This window comes from Aedes albopictus, chromosome 2, assembly GCF_035046485.1.
Source record: "Aedes albopictus strain Foshan chromosome 2, AalbF5, whole genome shotgun sequence".
NCBI classification, from domain to species: domain Eukaryota; kingdom Metazoa; phylum Arthropoda; class Insecta; order Diptera; family Culicidae; genus Aedes; species Aedes albopictus.
The window spans coordinates 66071279-66089795 of NC_085137.1; the positions used below are offsets into that span (position 1 = coordinate 66071279).

Consider the following 18517-nt stretch of genomic DNA (forward strand, 5'->3'; position numbering starts at 1 on the left):
TTCAAGCATTACGACGAACCAAATGTTACTCACTTCCAGTATAAACCAAATCTCATCTGCATCACCAGGAACCCGCTTTCTATACACCCCGTAAAAATCCAACAGGTTTCCATGGTTGGAGAAATCTCGCAGAATGCGGTACTCCTCCTGAATGGCCGTCTTCAGCTCCGCCTCGTACTTCTGGATCTTGACGGCCACGTTCTTGTTGCTCGCCTTGGTATCGATCGCTTTGTACACCTTGGCACAAACTCCCGTCCCAATAACCTCCCCGAGCTGATAGCGGTTGCCCGGCTCGGGCAGGGTGTCTATTTTCAGATTCAACATCTTAATTGACGGGGACTTTCCGCTTCCGATCGGTCCATGCGCTGATGCGAGGGTAATTGCAGTTGCAGTCAGCTGGGCTAAACCGTACCGAAAGGCAAACAAATCGTATCATTCAATTATTATTGACCTGCGGTTCTGTTTCTCAATCAATTTAGTTAATCATTATTGCTCAACACGCGGCAGCTGTGTTCTTGGAATGATACAAATTTTCACGCATCATTAATGATCATACGAAAGGTCGTGACTGGGGAGCACGTCATTTGTGCGATCGATGGGAGAGACTGGGTTAAAATAACTCTTTCTAAGAAATATTACATCATAGGACATTGAAGGAGTATCGGGTTTTACCACTGGAAGTAACCTTTCTTTGAGAGACAACTAAATGTTTGACATATTTTGCCCTACACTCCCCATAGACCCTCCAGACATTGACACTAATCGTTGGAATGACATACATTCCACGTGCAGTCAAGATATCCCTGCGGCATGGCCAGCGACTGTGTGGTAGCAGCGAGACAGACAACTTCACAAAAAGCAAAACATAGGTTCGCTGCTGGTAGTCATCTTGCCGAAGCCTATCAATTTACATTTTAATCGATTCGTGCGAATGCCATTTTTGAAATGTACTCACAACACAACACATTCGAAGAGGTGTTGCGGTCAATCAAACTAATTGGCCGGTGGCTGACTGCACACCAAACACTACTGCGGCGAGTGAGCATTCGTCACGTGTCGGCATGGGTGCGTTCTCAGAGGTAATTCGAGATGCGTTCCAGATGTGTCGGAATTCGTTCTTGGTTGGGTGTCTTGCAGACGACATGGTGCGATGTTGTTGGAGACCTGAATCAGATTATTCTACTCCAGGAAGAGGTCAATTGCTGACGATCAAAACGTGATATTGGTTTGATGTGGTAAAATACTAAAAATAATATCAAAAATAGGTGTCTGGAAATTTTGAACAATTGCAAAAATTTGATATTTGAAGATCAAATGAATAGCTCGCTGCTATTGGTTATCTATCTATCTATCTATATATATATATATATAAATGCAGTGGCATACGTGGGACCGCGCATAACTTGCGAACGGAGGGTCCGATTTGGTCCGTCTAAGTTTTGTTCTGTTAGTTTTCACCCAAGGAAGGTTTATGAGGCAAAAAACATGTCAAAATTGAGAGTTTTTGAAAATCGATCTTCTGTACATTTTGACCGGGGACTTGGTCTTGGCTAGAAATTTGAAACGTCAAAAAACGCAGTAGGCAAGACAAAGTTTGCCGGGTACAGCTATCTATCTATCTATCTTTGAGGCAACAAAACTCACGAACGGCCGAACCGATCAGCATGACCCTTGCACGTTTCGATTCGTATTCATGGTGGCTGTGTTTATATGTATAAAAAGTTACGAAAATCAACTAGAAAAGTAAGAAAATTGATAAAGTACTGATTTTTTATGAGCTGGGAAGGAAATCAACACGATCGAAAATTAAATCAATCTAGAGTGCGGTGCTTTTTTAAGCTCAACAGTTGTCAAACCACCACAAGACGGCAAGACAAAGTTTGCCGGGACAGCTAGTATCTTATAAAATTCAAATATGACATGATGATGGTTTTCCATGAGTATTATGTCACGTTTTTTTAATCCTTATTATACTTGATATTGTTCAAATCAACACAAAACGTCTTTATATGACATCGAACAATATTTTTTTTGCGAAATTTATAAACTGCACCTGATATATGATACTTTATATGAAAAAATGAATATTTTTTCTTAAAAACGCTATATCTCAGGAACGACGCAAATTACCATGGGGAGTTAAGCTTTTTCGATAGAAAAACGTCTGATAAACACGATGGAATCAAAATTTTTAAAATCAAAATATACGTATTTTGAGAAAAACCGATTTTTAGTTTTAAAATTGAAAAATATGATATCTGGCAACACTGTATCCAAAAAATAATATTTTTTCTGGATTCCCTGAACGATTTCCTTTAAAAAAGCCCAAGGTCGAAAATGTGTATGTGCAATCGTTTCAATGATAAAAATAAAAGAAAGAGAGGATAATTTTCGTATCGGCCAAAACGAGGGGTGCTGCCACGGGCCGAGGGGTGATCCGATCGGCACCAAAATTTGGATTTTTTTCTTTTTCTATCTAAACAAATGTTTCAACCAAATTTGGTTCAAATCCGTGATGGTCGGTTGCAAGTTTTCACATTTTCTCGGTCACTTCATATGGAATGACACGTATGCTAAATTTTAATTTAACCATTTTCCATATAAAATTCACAATTCGCCATAGATCAGCATATTGTCATAATTTAGTGTTGCAGAAGATTATAGTTATGGAGAGTTTTAAATTTTTTTATGGAGCAATTCACATTTTTTTGGTGCAGTTTGATAATAGTTATGGAGCATTTATCTCTTTTCTATGGTGCAATTTCAATTTTTTATGATGCATTTTGATTTTTCAATGAAGCAAAGTTCAATTTATTATGGGGACAATTTTAATTTTTTTTGGTGCATTTCCATTTCAGCATTTCAGTAATATTTATTGGTGTAAAATTTCACTTACAATGAGAAAATGTTGTTTTATCAGTATGGAACGTTTTCAATTATTTATATGCTGTATTACGCATTTTCATGGAGCAAAAGTTCATTGCTTATGCAGCAATTTTTGATTTTCTATGCGCATTTGCAATTTGCTATGGTCGCAAAAAATCTGGTATATCCTCTAAGCATAACTCTAAGATTTTCTTCACGTATACTTCGAGGAATTAATACAGAAATTCCTATAGAAATATTAAGCTTATCTAGGCGTTTTGCCAGGAATTCTTACAGAAAATCCTTCAGTAATTCGTTCACAGATTGTTCCAGGAATATTTGTTCAAAATCCTCTAAGAATTTTATAGAAGCATTTCTTCTGGATTTTTTTTTCAAAAAATCCTCAATAAACTTTTCTAGGAATTATATCAAGAATTTCCTGAGAAGATGTTTATAAACTGCTGCCAGTATTATTCCTTTAAATAAAGAAATTCTTTCAAAAATACCTATTGAGATTTTTACTGGTATTCCACTGAAGATTTCCTCCAAAATTCCTTCCAGGGGTTCCTACAAAAATATCTCTGGTTTTTTTTTTATGTATTAATAAGATTTTTAGCCATTGAGTACTTCATTTCGGGACCCATGCTTTACTTTTCTTCCGAAGAAAGAACTCATATTTTGTGAGTTTGTCGAGAGCGGGATTCGATCCCCGGTTCTCGACGCGATGGTCACGTGCTTTAACCGTTACACCAGGTCCACTCCACGAAAATCTCTGGATACATTTTTCAGAATTCCAGAGATTTCTTCAGGAGTTTCTACCAGGGATTTATTCCAAAGCTCTTCCATGGAATTTTTTCAAACATGTATTTAAAAATCCTACAGAGGTACCTCCCGAAATTCTTCCAAGGGGTGCTGCAATAGTACCTACAGATTTTTTCTAAAAGATTCCTGTAGAAATTCCTATAAGATTTATTTAGATCACTCCTACGGTTCCATCAGAAATATCTTCTTGGATTACACAGTAGATTTGTAGGGGAATTGTTTCAGATATTCCTCCTGGGATTTTTCCAGAAGTTTTTCCAAAATTTACAAAAAAAAATTCTGTGAGAGTTCTTTAAAGGAACTCCTTCTCTGAAATCCTAGAAATTCATAGCAGAAATTCTTTGAAACTTTGTAAACCTTAACCTCAATGTCTAAAACAATTTCTGAAGTTATCTGTGGAGAAATTCCTGAATCAATGTCTAGGATAATACTTGAAGAAACTTCTAAAACTTACATGTGAAACTTCTGAAGTAATTCTGGAAACGGTTCTAAAAAAATGCTTGACAAATTTCTCAACTCCGTAGGGAGATTTCTGAACTAATCTCTTGCAAAAATTGCAGACAAAGGAATTCTTATATAAATTCTTCCCTAGAAGATTTTCTGACGTGGTCTTTTGCAAAACTGTTGAAGATGCCTTTGGAGGAATTTTTACAAGAATTTATTTTACAACTGGTACATGAAAATCCCTACTACTACAAGTACTACCTGCAGAAATTTCTTATGGAAATTCTGCAGAAATAAAAAAAAGTGAAAGAAATCTTTAGAGAATACCGAGGAAATTTCTGAAAAAAGCATCAGTTTCTGAATGAACCTCTAAACAACGGAAAGAACTGGAAAACGAGTTGCTAGTATTCATAGCATTTATTTGAAAATACCTTAGATAATGCCAAGGAATAGATTCTGGATTATATTTTGCAGGAATTACAGAGAGAATCTTTGGAGAAATTCCTGAAGCACAACCGAAATAATTTCTGAAAGAATTTCTGAAGAGAGATCTGAAAGCAATTCATGAAAGAACTTCGGGAAAATCTCTGGAGGAGCTTTCAGATGAATATCTCGAGAATTTTCTAGAGGAATATCTAAATAATTATTTGAGAGGATGCATGAAGTGATACCTGAAGGCACCTTTGGAGTAATTTCAACAAATATTTCCGGAAAAGTTCAAGAAAAAATATCAGAAAAATTTCGAAAGTAAATCTATTTAGAAATTCGGAATTTCTGAGAAAAAATCCGAATTAATGTGAGAAAAATGTCCTGAAATAGCATATTAATTTGAAGAAATTTTTAAAGAAACCCCTGGAGAAATTCATTAATTATTTTTTGTCAAATTTCTAGAATAATTCCTTTATAAATTCCAAAGAAAAACTTCGGAAGGAATTTCTTCCAAATTGTTTAAAGAAGTATATGAAGGAATTCATACACAAAGTTGTGTAGCATTCCTTGAATTTTCCTAATACTCCCTGAAGTAATTCCAGGTGTAATAACTGAACTATTTATTGGAAAAAAACTCGTGGAGTAATTTTTGGGTGATTTTTTTTGAGAAATTTTCTGAGAAACTCTTCAAGAAGACCCAAGACCGGAAGAACCTATGCAGGATTCCGAGACGATTTTTTTTTAAATCTCACGCATTGATCTGCTATCTACAAAAAATAAAATAAATAAAATATTTTTTTTGAAAATCCTGAAAGAACCCAACAAATTGTTTGGCGGCGTCTTTGGAGGTAACCTTGGCGAAAATTCTAAAAAAGTACACGGGAAGAAATATATTCTAAATAACTTCTCGTATGAATCTTTAGAAGAATTCTTGCTGACTCTTGATACTGCACATTAATAAAGTATTTTCCACGGGGCGTACTAGTATAGGGGGCGCTGAAATTTGGAAATCTTGAGTAATAAGCAGTACTGACTGCTGATCATTGATCAAGCGTTCTGTGTGCGGGTAAAACAAGACGAAGAACTGACTACATGACATTGCGTTCATCTTTGAGACTCCCGGATAATCTAAACTATTCTGAATTTGAGACATAATATGTTTGCGGTGAAAAAAAGAGGTTTTGATGAAACGAGAAGAAGTGTAAACTGGTAGTTTTGTGTAAGGAGTAGAAGGAGTGAAATTACTCAAAGAATCTTGAAATCACTGAAGGAGTCACGTAGTTTCGAAGAAAATTTAATAATTCTGCTAGAGAGTTCAAGAGATAGGCTTATGGTAGAATTTTTTTTCCGGAACACATTCTGCAAAGTGCTATTTTTAAAAATGCAAAGTTGGAGTTTTTAACCTATGATATAAGAATAAATCTGATCTCTGAAACTTTTTCTCTGCAGAATGATAACAGTTGTTCAGATTTATCCAGTAATTTCTTCAACCAGTCACCAAAAGCTGCTTTTAGGAATTCCTCCTTAGATTCTTCCAGAGCTCCTCTACGAATAATTCAAAGAATTTGCCCAGGAGACTATACAAAACATTCTTTAGGCATTCCTCAAGGAAATATTCCAGAGATTCCTCCTAAAATTTCTCCAGAAGCTTTGCCATGGATTTCTCCAAATTTTGCCGGAGATTTTATCAGTTTTTTCCAATAAGTCATCCCCTCCAAAAACTCCTCCATGTATTTTTCTAAAAATTTTCTAGGAATTCGTCCAAGTTTTCGAGCAGGAATTCCTCAAAGAATTCCACCAGGAGTTTTTCCAGGAATTTCACCTAGAACATCACCAGGAATATTCCACAAATCTCACCAGGATATGCACTACGAATTCCAGACGGAATAGCATCATTATTTCCAACAGGAGTTCCTTCAGAAATTCAACCACCAGGAATTCAACAATGAATTCCAACAGGCCTTACATAAGAAACTTCTACAATAATAACACCACGATTTCATCTAGGAATTCAACCAAAAATAATATCAGGAATTCCACAAGAAGTTTCTCCATGAACTCCATTAGGATATCCTCCATGAGTTCCAGCAGAAGTTTCTCCATGAACTCTTCCAGAAATTCCTTCTGGATTTCCCTCAAGAGTACCACAAATAATTCCTCTACGAATTCCACCAAAAAATTTCCCCATTAATCCCTCTAGGAAATCCACTAGGAATCCTCCTAGGAGTCTACTAGGAATTGCTCCAGGAACCCCATCTGGATTTCCACCCAAAATTTCTTCCAAAATTTTAATCAGGATTTCCATCTGGAACAACACCCGGAATTCTTCCCCGATATTAACTTGTATTTCCACCTGGAAGAATACCATAGATTTCACCAGAATTCAGCAACAAATTCTGCCAAGAATTCCTCAAGAAATTTTGTTAAGAAATCCTCTATGAGGCACTAGGAATATCCTTCTGGAATTCCATTGGGGCTTCCACCAAAAATTCCCTGGAAATTCCTTCAGGAGTTTTTTTTTGAATTGCACTAGAAAACCCTCCGGAAATCTATCATACATTTCTTCAAGATCCCCCACTAGTTTTACCAAAAATTTCTTCCGAAATTTCACCAGGAATCCCCCTAGGAATTCCATCAGAAATTGCTCTTGGAATTCCACCAGGATTTCCTCCAAGAATTAAACTAGGGAATCCATTAGAAATTCAAGCAAGAATTTCTAAATGAGTTCTTGGAGGAACTCTGACAAATATTATGAATGAATTTCACAAGGAATACCTTCATGCACCTTAGACTAAAATCTTCAAAGAATTACACCAGGAATTCAACAACATATTTCACCAAGGAATTCAACAACATATTTACACAAGAAATTCTTCAAGGAATTGTACAAGAAAATCATTCAGGAATTCTGTCAAAATCTCCAGCAGGAATTCCGCCTTGAATTTCATCTGGAATTTCACTAGGCATTTCACCAAGATCCTACCAGGAACTTTTTCCGGAATTATATCATCAATTCCTTCAGAAATTCCAGTAGAAATTCCTCCAAGAATTATTCCTGAAATTCCATTTAGTAACCTAGTATTATTCCAGAAATTCCACCTGAAAGCATTCAACCTAAAATATTTTCAGGTTTTCAACCAAATTTCTCTAGAAATACCTCCAGGATTTTTCCTGGACATTATTAGAATTCCCGTAGAACCACCTTCAGGCATTCCTAGTGAAATTCCTGGAAGAATTTCTAGTAGAATAACTCGAGAAATTTCTGGTGGAATTTCTGTTGGAATAGCCTCCTAAAGTCCTATCGGGATTCTTGTTTTAAACCACAATATATGGTTCAAGAGTACATATTTCCTCATTTTTTGACGTTTTTATTAACCGTAGTTGAAAATACATATTTTTTTTAGCCTTTTGTCTCGTCCCTAGCTTATAACACATATTTTGAGTGATTTTTTTTCACCGTGTATGTCAGATAGGAACATTTTTGAAATCCCAGTGCGAAAAATGTCGAGCTCAGTCACACAAGGTTGACCTCAAATGTCAAAGTAGAACTATTTACCATTTTTCTTATTTCGAATTGTCTCATTATTCCTTTGTTTTTCAAGTTCGAGTAAAGTACAATTCCGATTAGAATACCATGCTTGATCGTATTATTCAATATAATCGAGATTTCGTCTTTAATTTTAGGACCCTATTGGTGATGGAATTTCTTTCGAAATTTTTGAAGTAAATTCTGGTAAAATGTCTGTAGACATTCCTACAGATTATCTACTCAGCTAGATAATTACATCATGTTTATATCATATTGTGTTATGATGTTATAATATTTTTCTATAACATATTTTGTTATAAAGTAGGGTATGTGTGCCATCACTAATCTCACGCTCCCATATTCATCCTATTCGAGAACAAGCTATTACGGTGCCGATTGATTCCGTTCTTTTTGTTTTCATGGGTGCGCACATCTATCAAAAAATACAAAAATAAGAAACAAAACAAAGAGCGCTTCAATCCTTTGTTTTTCGTAGGATGGCAATGGGAGCTACATGCTTAATAAGGGAACAAATACCCTACATGCAAGATGATGTTAACCTTCACGTACCCGACCCCCAACATATCATTTCAAAATGCTGGCATTTCGTCAATTTCCATCCATTTTTTTGAAGTCGCCCTCAATCGATCATAAATTGGTGCAAGTTTAATACACGCAAGTGGCCATGCAATATCCGGAACTATTTCGGAGATATTCCGGATTGTACTGGGGTCAGGGGGGGGGTGCCGAAGTGGCTAAAAGTGATTATTTCATGTGTTATTGTGTTTGAATAATCGATTTTCAGCGGAATTTTTATTGGAAACAATACAACACAACTTCGATAACCAGATTTGAATAAGTTGGTCCATCCGGATCACCATGACAGGTTCCGCGGGGGCCTCATTGGGGACATTTCTGGTTTTCATCCAAAACATGTCGTGCGACATATCAAACTTCGTGATTTCGAATGACTGAGTCAGAAACGATGCCCTGAAGTCTGTATCAACTAATATGGCCATCCCGGAGCATCTAGCACAGGTTCCACGGGGTTGTCATCGAGGACATTTCTGGTTTGCAACCAAAACATGCCGTGCGACATATCAATCTTCATGATTTCGAGAGAATGGGGCAGAAAAAAATGACTGAAGTATGTATCCACTGATGTGGCCGCTCCGGAACACTTGGAACAGGTTCCGCGGAGCCTCTCAATCAAAATAACACGCGAAAAAATCACTTTTAGTCATTTGGCAAAACAGAACCCTCCCCCACCCCCTGAACCCAGTACAATCCGGAATATCTCCGGAATGGTTCCGGATATTACATGGCCACTTGAGTGTAATAAACTATCACCAATTTATGATCGATTGAGGGCGACTTCAAGAAAATCGGATGGAAATTGACGAAATGCCAGCCTTTTGAAAATGAGTTGTCGGGGGTCGGGTACGTGAAAGTAACTGAAATTGTAACAGAAAGTACACAGGTTGAATCAAAATTATATCCTGTTTTGTTATAAACAACACAATATTATAACAAAATATGATATAAACTGAAGCTTCAAGACAACTTGTTTCTGCCAAAATTTGATACAATTTTGTAATAATATTTTTTAAATGTCGAAGAATCAAATCTAAATTACATTAAAGTATGTTATTCAACATCGTAACATAATATGATAAACTTGAGTTATAATATTTTACAAACACCAAAAATGTTGATCATGATTATCACAAGGAGTCACAAATATCGTAGTTTGCTTTAATTTTGTTATACACTGGAACCACTTTTTATGTACATAGCTGGGACTGCATAAATTTAAAAAGGGTGTAAAAAGAGGGAAATTTGTACATAAATTAAGTTTGGGCTTTAATAAGGGAATCTAGTTTGCGATAACAGATCTTCCTCCTGGGCATTTGAGGTGAGGCTAAAGGGGTTTCCAGAAAGTTCCCAAAGAGCCAGAAAAGGGGGTTCCATGGGGATTTAAATTTGTTTTAAGGGGTTGTTTCTGGGGCTTTGAGGAGCATTTTTAGTACGTTCTTTCAAGATTTGCTGGCGTTTTAAGGAATGACGAGGAATTCATGGGGTATTATAATAGTATTAAAGGAAGTTTTATTGACGTGTCGCGGGGCTTTAAGGGCAATTCAAGGGATCTCAGGAGCATTTAAAGGGCGTTCCAAGGTATTTCAGAGTCATTTCAGTGCCATTTACAAGAGTGTTTCAGGAACGTTTCATTAAAGGTGTCGAAAGGGTTTCAGAGGCATTTCAAATTGATCATGATGATTTCAAGGGCGTTTCAATGGGATTACGGAGATTTCAGGGACTTTTGAGTCAGTTTAGGCCAGGATCGTAGAACACCATTATATAAAAGGGTTTGTCAGGGGCATTTCAAAACATATCTGATGAGGTCTCTAAAAATTTTCTGAAACTTCATTAAATGCCTCCAAGATCCCCCAGAAACCCCATAGGACCCCATGCAACGCACCTGAGAGCTGCCGAACCCCCCGAAAACTCTTCCATATCGCTTGCGTAATGTCTCTGAATCTCGCAGAAAATGCTCTGGAACTTCCTGGAACGTTTCTAAATTCATCCATAAACCCCCTCGGTTTCTTTGTAACGCACCTGGGAGGCTCCAAAACCCCCGAAAACTCCTCCGAAAACCACTCTGAGATTTCCTGGTATCCCGCTGGAATCCATTGAGATTCCCTGAAACGCCCCTGTGACCCTCCTTTACTGTCTTCTATGAACACCCCCTGGCCGCCGTTGCACAATATTAGTTCTGAACAGCTTTCCCTCTTTTCATGCAGGGCATAAAACGGTGCATGAACATAACATGCATAAAAACAGTTTTAGTGTATTTTTTTTAAATCTTCTAGCCGGGTCCCCAGTGGGGTTCCAGGTGGAATTGCTGGAGGTAGTCTTGTTAAAATTCCCGAAGGAATTTCTGGTGCAGTTCAACCCTGAAGGAATTTTTGGAGGATTTCCTGGAGCAATTTCTGGTGAAAGTCACAGAAAAAAATCGTGATGGGAATCCCAGATAAATTCTGGATATTCTGATAGAATTGCCAGAGAAATTTCTGGTGGATGTCTTTGTAAAATTTTTGAAGAAATTCCGGATGCATTTCCAGATTGAAGTCCGGGTGAAATTTATAGAGGAGTTCCGGGAACGGTTTCAAGTGGAAATCCTTGTAAAAGTTCTGGTGGAGTTCCTTGTAAAATTCTTGGAGGAATTACTGGTAGAGCTCCTAGAAGAATTCCTAGTAGAATTCCATAAATAAATCGTGAATTTAATTGGCGGTTTTAACCAAAAGGAAGCTACTATGCATATAAATTTGGTAAATTTTCGTTCCAAACATCACTTTGCTTTGGTACCGCTGAAAACCTCAACTAGGATGAGAAATTGTCATTTTGCCATCCTAATTAACTACATTGATACGTTGTAATCGGTAGCTATAAATGTCTGCGGTTGATGCTTCGTAACCGGATCGCGATAACCAGAGCCGATTTGATAAACTTGCCAAGTTTATTATTCAAATTTTGTTTTTACATATTTTCACCGTTTGGTTTGATAAACTTCACTGTTTTTGATACATCCAGATCACGTTCACAGTTCTTCCTGGTAGCACTTCATCTCGCACTCAGTTGAAGTTTCTTACAGTTGCTCCACCGATGTTCATGTAACCGTATCGATCGCAAGAAATTGGATTGCGGCGTCTTCGTGTCTTTTAATCCTGTTACGGTTATCGATTTTCACGGCACAGTTCACTGCAACTCAAGGCGCCGCCTTAGCATGGGTCGTTGAAGAAGTTCTGACTGTATTGAGACAGTTTATGTAAGATATAATAATTTTGTTGCTGAATTGCGTAGTATAGATGCTATTGAACGTTCTTGAAAATATGTTTCACTAACATATCACTTCGACTGTTCGATATAGCGAAAATTTTAGTTGATCATTCCTAACTGAACTGAAATATTTTGTTGACAATTCAATGCAATTTCAACTTTCTTATTTATTGAGTTATGGCTCACGAAAGTTTTAGGTTTCTTTGCTTCGTTAATTGAATAAACTACGATGAAATACTTCACTATTCCGGGTTAAATTCTCTATGGCATCATTAGCACTATGGCAACAGTTGAAGTTTTTTAAATTCTCTTCTTTCCGGAATTCTAACCATCACACTTTATTATTCATCTTCCTTGTTGGTACTTTTTTTTTTAATAATTGTGGAATTGTGATGCGTTCGAAAAAACAGAGTCCATGATTTTCCAAACATACTAAATTTGCTGCACCGCACCATCGTTAAAACTTTCAATGTAGTTTTGCTGAACGACTGAGTCTTTGCCTGCGTAGCAATTTCCACACAGCAACCATCTAACTGTAACTTAGTTCCAAACCCTTCAATTTATCACTTTTACCTACCGCGGACTATTCCTTTAGGTTTTAGATTTCCGACCGAACCGTTCAACTAGAAAACCGTAACTAAAAGTTCTCCCCAGGTTTTGCCCACCAGGAAAACTCCGTCGGCCGAACGGAGAATCCCTTCAAGTGTCCCCAGCGGATCCTAATTGAATTGTGTCGGGGTTATCCGTATGAAAACAAAATCGATCAGCCAGCGAAAGCACGTTAGAAAAACGTTTTCCCGAGAAGGCCAGTCGCTGAAAATAACACAGCTTTTCCCGTGACAATGTATGCGGTGTCTGGTTGTGGTAAAAGAGTTGGAATGCAGAACCTACGATGGAGGTGAGGTAATAGCTGATGCTAATCCGGTGCGCTCGTAACTTCGGCTCCCCGTACAGGCTGGAACACCACGTGAAGCCAAGTAGACCCACTTAACTGTGACCTTTTAGTACAACTATGTGAAGGTTGCTTCAAGCTGTCATAGACGTAAACACCAGCAATTATGCAATTTAATTGGTTTATCGATGTCTGACGTGGTTGAAACTTGAACGCGATGATAGCCTATTTGTCCAGTGGAAAGATTTGTTGAAATTGGAGAAAACATGTTTCAACAGGCGCCTAATCCGATCAGCCGGCGCGACACTACTTCAAACTTATCAGACAGCTGCGTTAGGTGAATAGTTCAAAGTCAAACGGCGTGAAATTCCTTCCTGCTTGATTTTGCCCCGTAGTTCTGCCCAGAACATAAATGAAACATTATATCTCATCGACTACCGATGAGATTTCACCCAAAAAAGGACAAAAGAAGATCTTGCCTGGCGATATGTGCTAGGAGGAACTGGACCAAAGAGATACAAATCGCCTTTACGGTTCAGCTAGTTTGGCTGTAAGGAGGATGGGACGAGTGCGTAGCGCTACTATTGAAGTTCTCACACAAACGGTAGCAGTCGAGCGGGTAATTCAATCAGCAGATTATGAGTAGTCTGTTTGGGTAATGTTCTTTTGTGATGTGTTGATTTGGTAATTCCATTTTCGCCTTGATCGGTATCTTCAAAGAGAGGTGATCTATGATGATTGAGGCATGCTAGAATCATTTGCTTTGTTCTATTCACGTTTCGATTCGAAACATTTTATCTGGCAATAAGGTTATACTTAAGGAGGGCAATAAAAAGTCGTTTGAATTGAATATAGATGAGATCTACTTTTATAGACGGAATGAAGAATTATAATTAGCCTCAACTTATCTACCGTGATAACTTGTTAGCTACAAAGTAACTGTACTCCAACGTCGAGCGTATAGTAGAGAACCATCTTCGTCGTTCTTGGGAAATGTTCCTCCAGTTTCCCGGACGTGTAGGGATCGCAGATTTTCCTCAACCGCGTGCAGCCAGCACATTCGCGGCCGCCCTAGAAGTCGCTGACCTCTACCTGGTTCCCTGCTGAATATTGTTTATGCTATTCTTTTGTCCGACATTCATACTACGTGTCTAGCCCACTGAAGTCTGCTGTATTTTATACGTTTTACAATATTTGCATCTTTGTACACTTGGTACATCAAGTGATTCATGTGCCTGCGCCACACCCCATTTTCTTGCTTCCCGCCGAGAATTTTCCGCAGAGGGCAACCGGAAGAATCAGCGTCTCATATAGAGCGTCTTATATAGGGGTATCCAGATAGCCTAGTGGTTAAGGCTATGGATCGCCAATCCGGAGACGGCGGGTTCGTTTGATTCCCGTTTCGGTCGGGAAAATTTTCTCGACTCTCTGGGCATAGTGTATCATTGTACTTGCCTCACAATATACAAATTCATGCAATGGCAGGCAAAGAAAGCCCTTCAATTGACTGTGGTAGCCCAAGTAACACAACTAGTATTATAGTAGTTCAAAATTCACGATTCACACATAGTCCGCTGTTCATTTCCTGCATTAATGACTCTAAATCAAACACTTATATAAGCAAAACAGCGCAAAAAATGACGGCTTATAAAACATCTTACAGGTTATTTAAGGTGCACTAAAATACACTTATATAACTCAAAAGGTACGTTTAAAGCAACTCTCCAATATTGATAAGTTTGAATCGAGTCATATATCAATTAGAAAACTTGCAAACATGTGTAATGTTTGTGTTATATGTGTAAATCAATCACAATTAAAGGTTGAAATTAAGCTGTTTCCAGGTGATAGGGATATGTAGAAAACTTTTATAGTGCTTCTTATTTTAATTTTCGTAATTAAGGACAAGGTATTTGGAGTACATAGCTCAAAACTTCTAGAGCACCGTTTTTTAGAACCGTTAAACGGATTTGGATGAAAATGCATCACGCTAATTGTTCAGTGGTTGTCAACAGCGTGATGCATTTTAATCCAAATCCGTTCAACGGTTCTAAAAAACGGTGCTCTAGAAAATTTGAGTAATGTACTCCAAATACCTTGTCCTTAAGCTATTTGAAAGTTATATAACTTGAAGATTGCATATATATGACCAGTCCCTTAAGAGACCCGACTGTACTCAAAGCGTGGCTAGTTCCAGAAAAAAAACATGGAAAATGAAAAATAACAAAAAAACATTTATTTTTTCTGAACACATGAAATTGGATTCTTTAACATGAAGACAGATTTTCAATAAGTGGAGCTGATGATAATTAAATATTTTAATATCGAATAATAAAATGGGACATGTTCCGTGATGCTAGAGGATTGCTTAACTTGCGCTTCAAAATTTATAGTGAAACTTATAGTTTCAGTCATTAATAATTTATGCGCCATTGATTTGAATTAAAAAATGTAGCATAAATCAGCCATTTGATACTGTTTTGTTGGTTGTTTTTGATGAGCACGGAAAAACCAATATGGAAGATTGCCCATGGAGCTTGTAGTGCTGTTCAAAATATTTTGGATGCAATTGTAATTTTGGTTCATACATTAAAATGGACCCTTGACCCGTTCTAGATTAACTATGGCTCACAATAGAACATTATTAAACTTTAAAGCAGCTTCTTTAACGACGATGAGCAAATCAAGGAATATTTTATAATGTCATTTTGTTTCATACTTTTATTACCGTACTCATATTTTCATTTGGCACTGTAATTCGAACCATTTTTCCTATAGAATAAAGAGGGACAGAAAGTACAAATATTTTAAGAAGTTTAAATTTCATTAAAATTACATCTCGTGAGCAACTATATAGCTAGAGCTTGCCAACACATTTGTAATACATTTAAATAACAGCTTTTCAACATGCTAACTTTTTTGTTTGTTTTGTGATAATCACTACAACGCCAAAATAACTATATTATAACTAGTTGGTTGATCTGTCAGTGTCAAAACAAAATCAATAGTAATGGCGATTAATTATGCTGATTGAGGCTCATAGTTGTATAGAATAATCGGTAAAATTTAATGTGCACAGTTTACAGAAAACGGTGATACCCGACTTGTTTATGCAGGAGAAGACAACCAGTAATTGGATGGTTCCTGAGTGTGGAGTACTTGGCAGCAACTATGAAATGCAGCATATGAAATCAAAACAGAATCTTGCTGGTTGTTGACGACTTTGTCGACCGTGTTCCGGCTGCTGATTTGGCTTACTAATGGACCGTAACGCCAAGTGCTCTGGCCGGATACTTCTCAGTAAATGTTGACCCTGTTTGCACAGGGACGATAATTGCGACTGCTCAAAAGAACTTGGCGAGGGGAATGTTAGTTTTCTTTATGGGAACTCAGCGCTGTATCGAGCAGTCGACCTTATTGAAACTAAACTGGTCCCGGTTCAGCTGAAGATCTTTTTTATTTAATATCTAACCGACTAAGTTGGTTTACTGCTGATTTTTGCCGCAGGCAGATTTTCCCCCGCATCACTTGGGATAGCCTTGGCGGATGAAACTGATTAGTCGAAGGATGACCGCAGTATGGTTCATAAACAAACTTCGAATTAAAACGTAAACAATTATTGCTGTCAACATTGAACGGGGATAGTTGAATATTAGGATAGTTGAATATTAGAATTTTATACGTATTTTTCCGTGTTATACAACCAAAGATATTCTTTTGCTATTAGTCAGCACCTTGGTCAGCACGCAACAAAAATGAACTTAAAAATAACACTTGATGTTTTCTAATGCTTTTATAATACGTTCATAGAGCATCTTTTGAAGTTTTTATATCTGAAGATGTTTTCTGTGTTACTTGGGAGGCCAAGTGTCAGTGAGGACGTAGAGCCAAAAAGAAGAAGAAGAAGAAGAAGAAGAAGAAGAAGAAGAAGAAGAAAAAGAAGAAGAAGAATAACTTAAGTGCAATTTATTCCCTGTCCGTATTATAGACGATAGAACACAATTGCTTCTTCTTTGAAACCCAAAAAGCGCAGATTCTGAATCGTTATGCAACTTAAATGAGAGGGAATGATTCAAAAAAGTAAAAAAAAATATTTTGTCCAGACTCGCGCCATGGACACCAGGAGTATTAACTACTCACCTAACATACTACACCGAACGCTGAGAGAATTGCAGCTCAACACTGAAGTTATTTGTTCCTTCATTGCGCCTTCTTTGTTGGAGAATTGCCAAAATGAAAAGACGCGCAAGTTTTTTGCAACACATTTGGTACATAATCTGTACAAACAAACCAGAGTTAGATATTGCATGACTGTAACATAGCACATCTAATGCAAGCTGACAGTTTTGTCACTTGGGAGGAACATGTAAGCTCCGCCTCCTCGAATCGATGTCAAACACGAGGTATTTGGTGATTTATATGAAACAATGACGAAACTTTACGAAAAAAATTGCGTGTGCTTTCAGTGCAACTCATTGAGACCAAAGCATAGAAAGCCACATTTTGGATGATGTTGTAGGTGCTGCCTGGGACTCGTAATTAATGCGTCTGCGCCACACTCCATTTTCTTGTTTCCCACCTCTAATTGTCCACAGCATTTTGCGCTCGAAATCTCCGAAAGCTTTTTGGTCCATCTCCTCTAACGTTCATACCTCGTGACCGTAGATGACAACCGGAAGAAACAGTGTCGTATATTGAGTGGATTTCGTTTGCGCTTGCAAGTTACGGATCTCAAGCTGCATTATGCCTTATCATTTCACGGGATACGTCATTGTCACATATCACAAGTGTTCCAAGATAAACAATTTCTTCCACAACTTCAAAAACATCCCCATAAATCACTACCTCAGCACTAACACCACTGGGCATGCCTCTGTCTCTACCCGCTACCATGTACTTCGTTTTGGTAGAGTTAATCGTCAAACCTATCCTAGCTGTCTCTCTCCTCAGATGAGCATAAGCTTCCTCCACTGCCCTACGATCGATGCCGATGAGATCAATATCGTCCGCAAAGCCGAGGAGCATTTGCAAGTGCCCAAAATAGGTGCTCCTGCCAAAATGGTCCCAGACCCTACTTAAGGACGGGCAATAAAAAGTCGTTTGAATTGAATACAGATGAGATCACCTTATTTAGACGCAGCACAGTGGGAAGAAATCAAAAAAAGTGGGACATGGGTATTTACTCAGAAACTATTGGATTGAGCGTAATGTGGTCATCTACAATGTTTCTCCATTTTTAAGTACTTTATTTTGATGTAATAAAGTTTTCCTTAAGGGTGGTATACACTTAGATAAAAAAATAACTTTTATATTTTACGTTGAAATTGAAAAATGTCTATGAAAACATTGTAGATAATGTATTTAGAAGAAACTTTGTCGAAGGCCAAAAAACTCTATCTCACAGTTTTACAAAGTTATAGGGTAAAAATGGTGTATATGTCCCTTAAAATTGATTTTTCAAAATATATTTTTAGAATGAATTTTCCCAGTTTTGCCATGTTCGGCAAAGTTGTAGATACTGCAAAAATACACATTTTTTTCTGAAGACAGAAAATGGCTATCTTTTCGTTTAAAAGACTTAGGAATGTTTTTCTTACTTTTTTAAACCAACTTTAGGGGGATAGATAGCGGCTATTAGCAGCTAATTTCCATGTTATGTTGTGCATCAACTTACCTCCTTTTCATACATACGCAAATAT

At 37.4% G+C, this 18517-nt stretch overlaps 1 protein-coding gene across 1 annotated transcript in view; it reads right to left on the bottom strand.

Annotated features, from left to right (window-relative positions):
- Positions 1-12565, bottom strand: part of LOC109621667 (neither inactivation nor afterpotential protein C) — a 37754-nt gene extending 25189 nt beyond the window's left edge. Inside the window, exons 1-2 of the mRNA XM_029871362.2 lie at positions 12504-12565; positions 34-401 (exon numbers count right to left, since the gene is read on the bottom strand). Coding sequence (XP_029727222.1) covers positions 34-324 — 291 coding nt within the window. The 5' untranslated portion in view covers positions 325-401; positions 12504-12565. The remainder of the gene's footprint in view (positions 1-33; positions 402-12503) is intronic.
- Positions 12566-18517: the final 5952 nt, after the last annotated feature.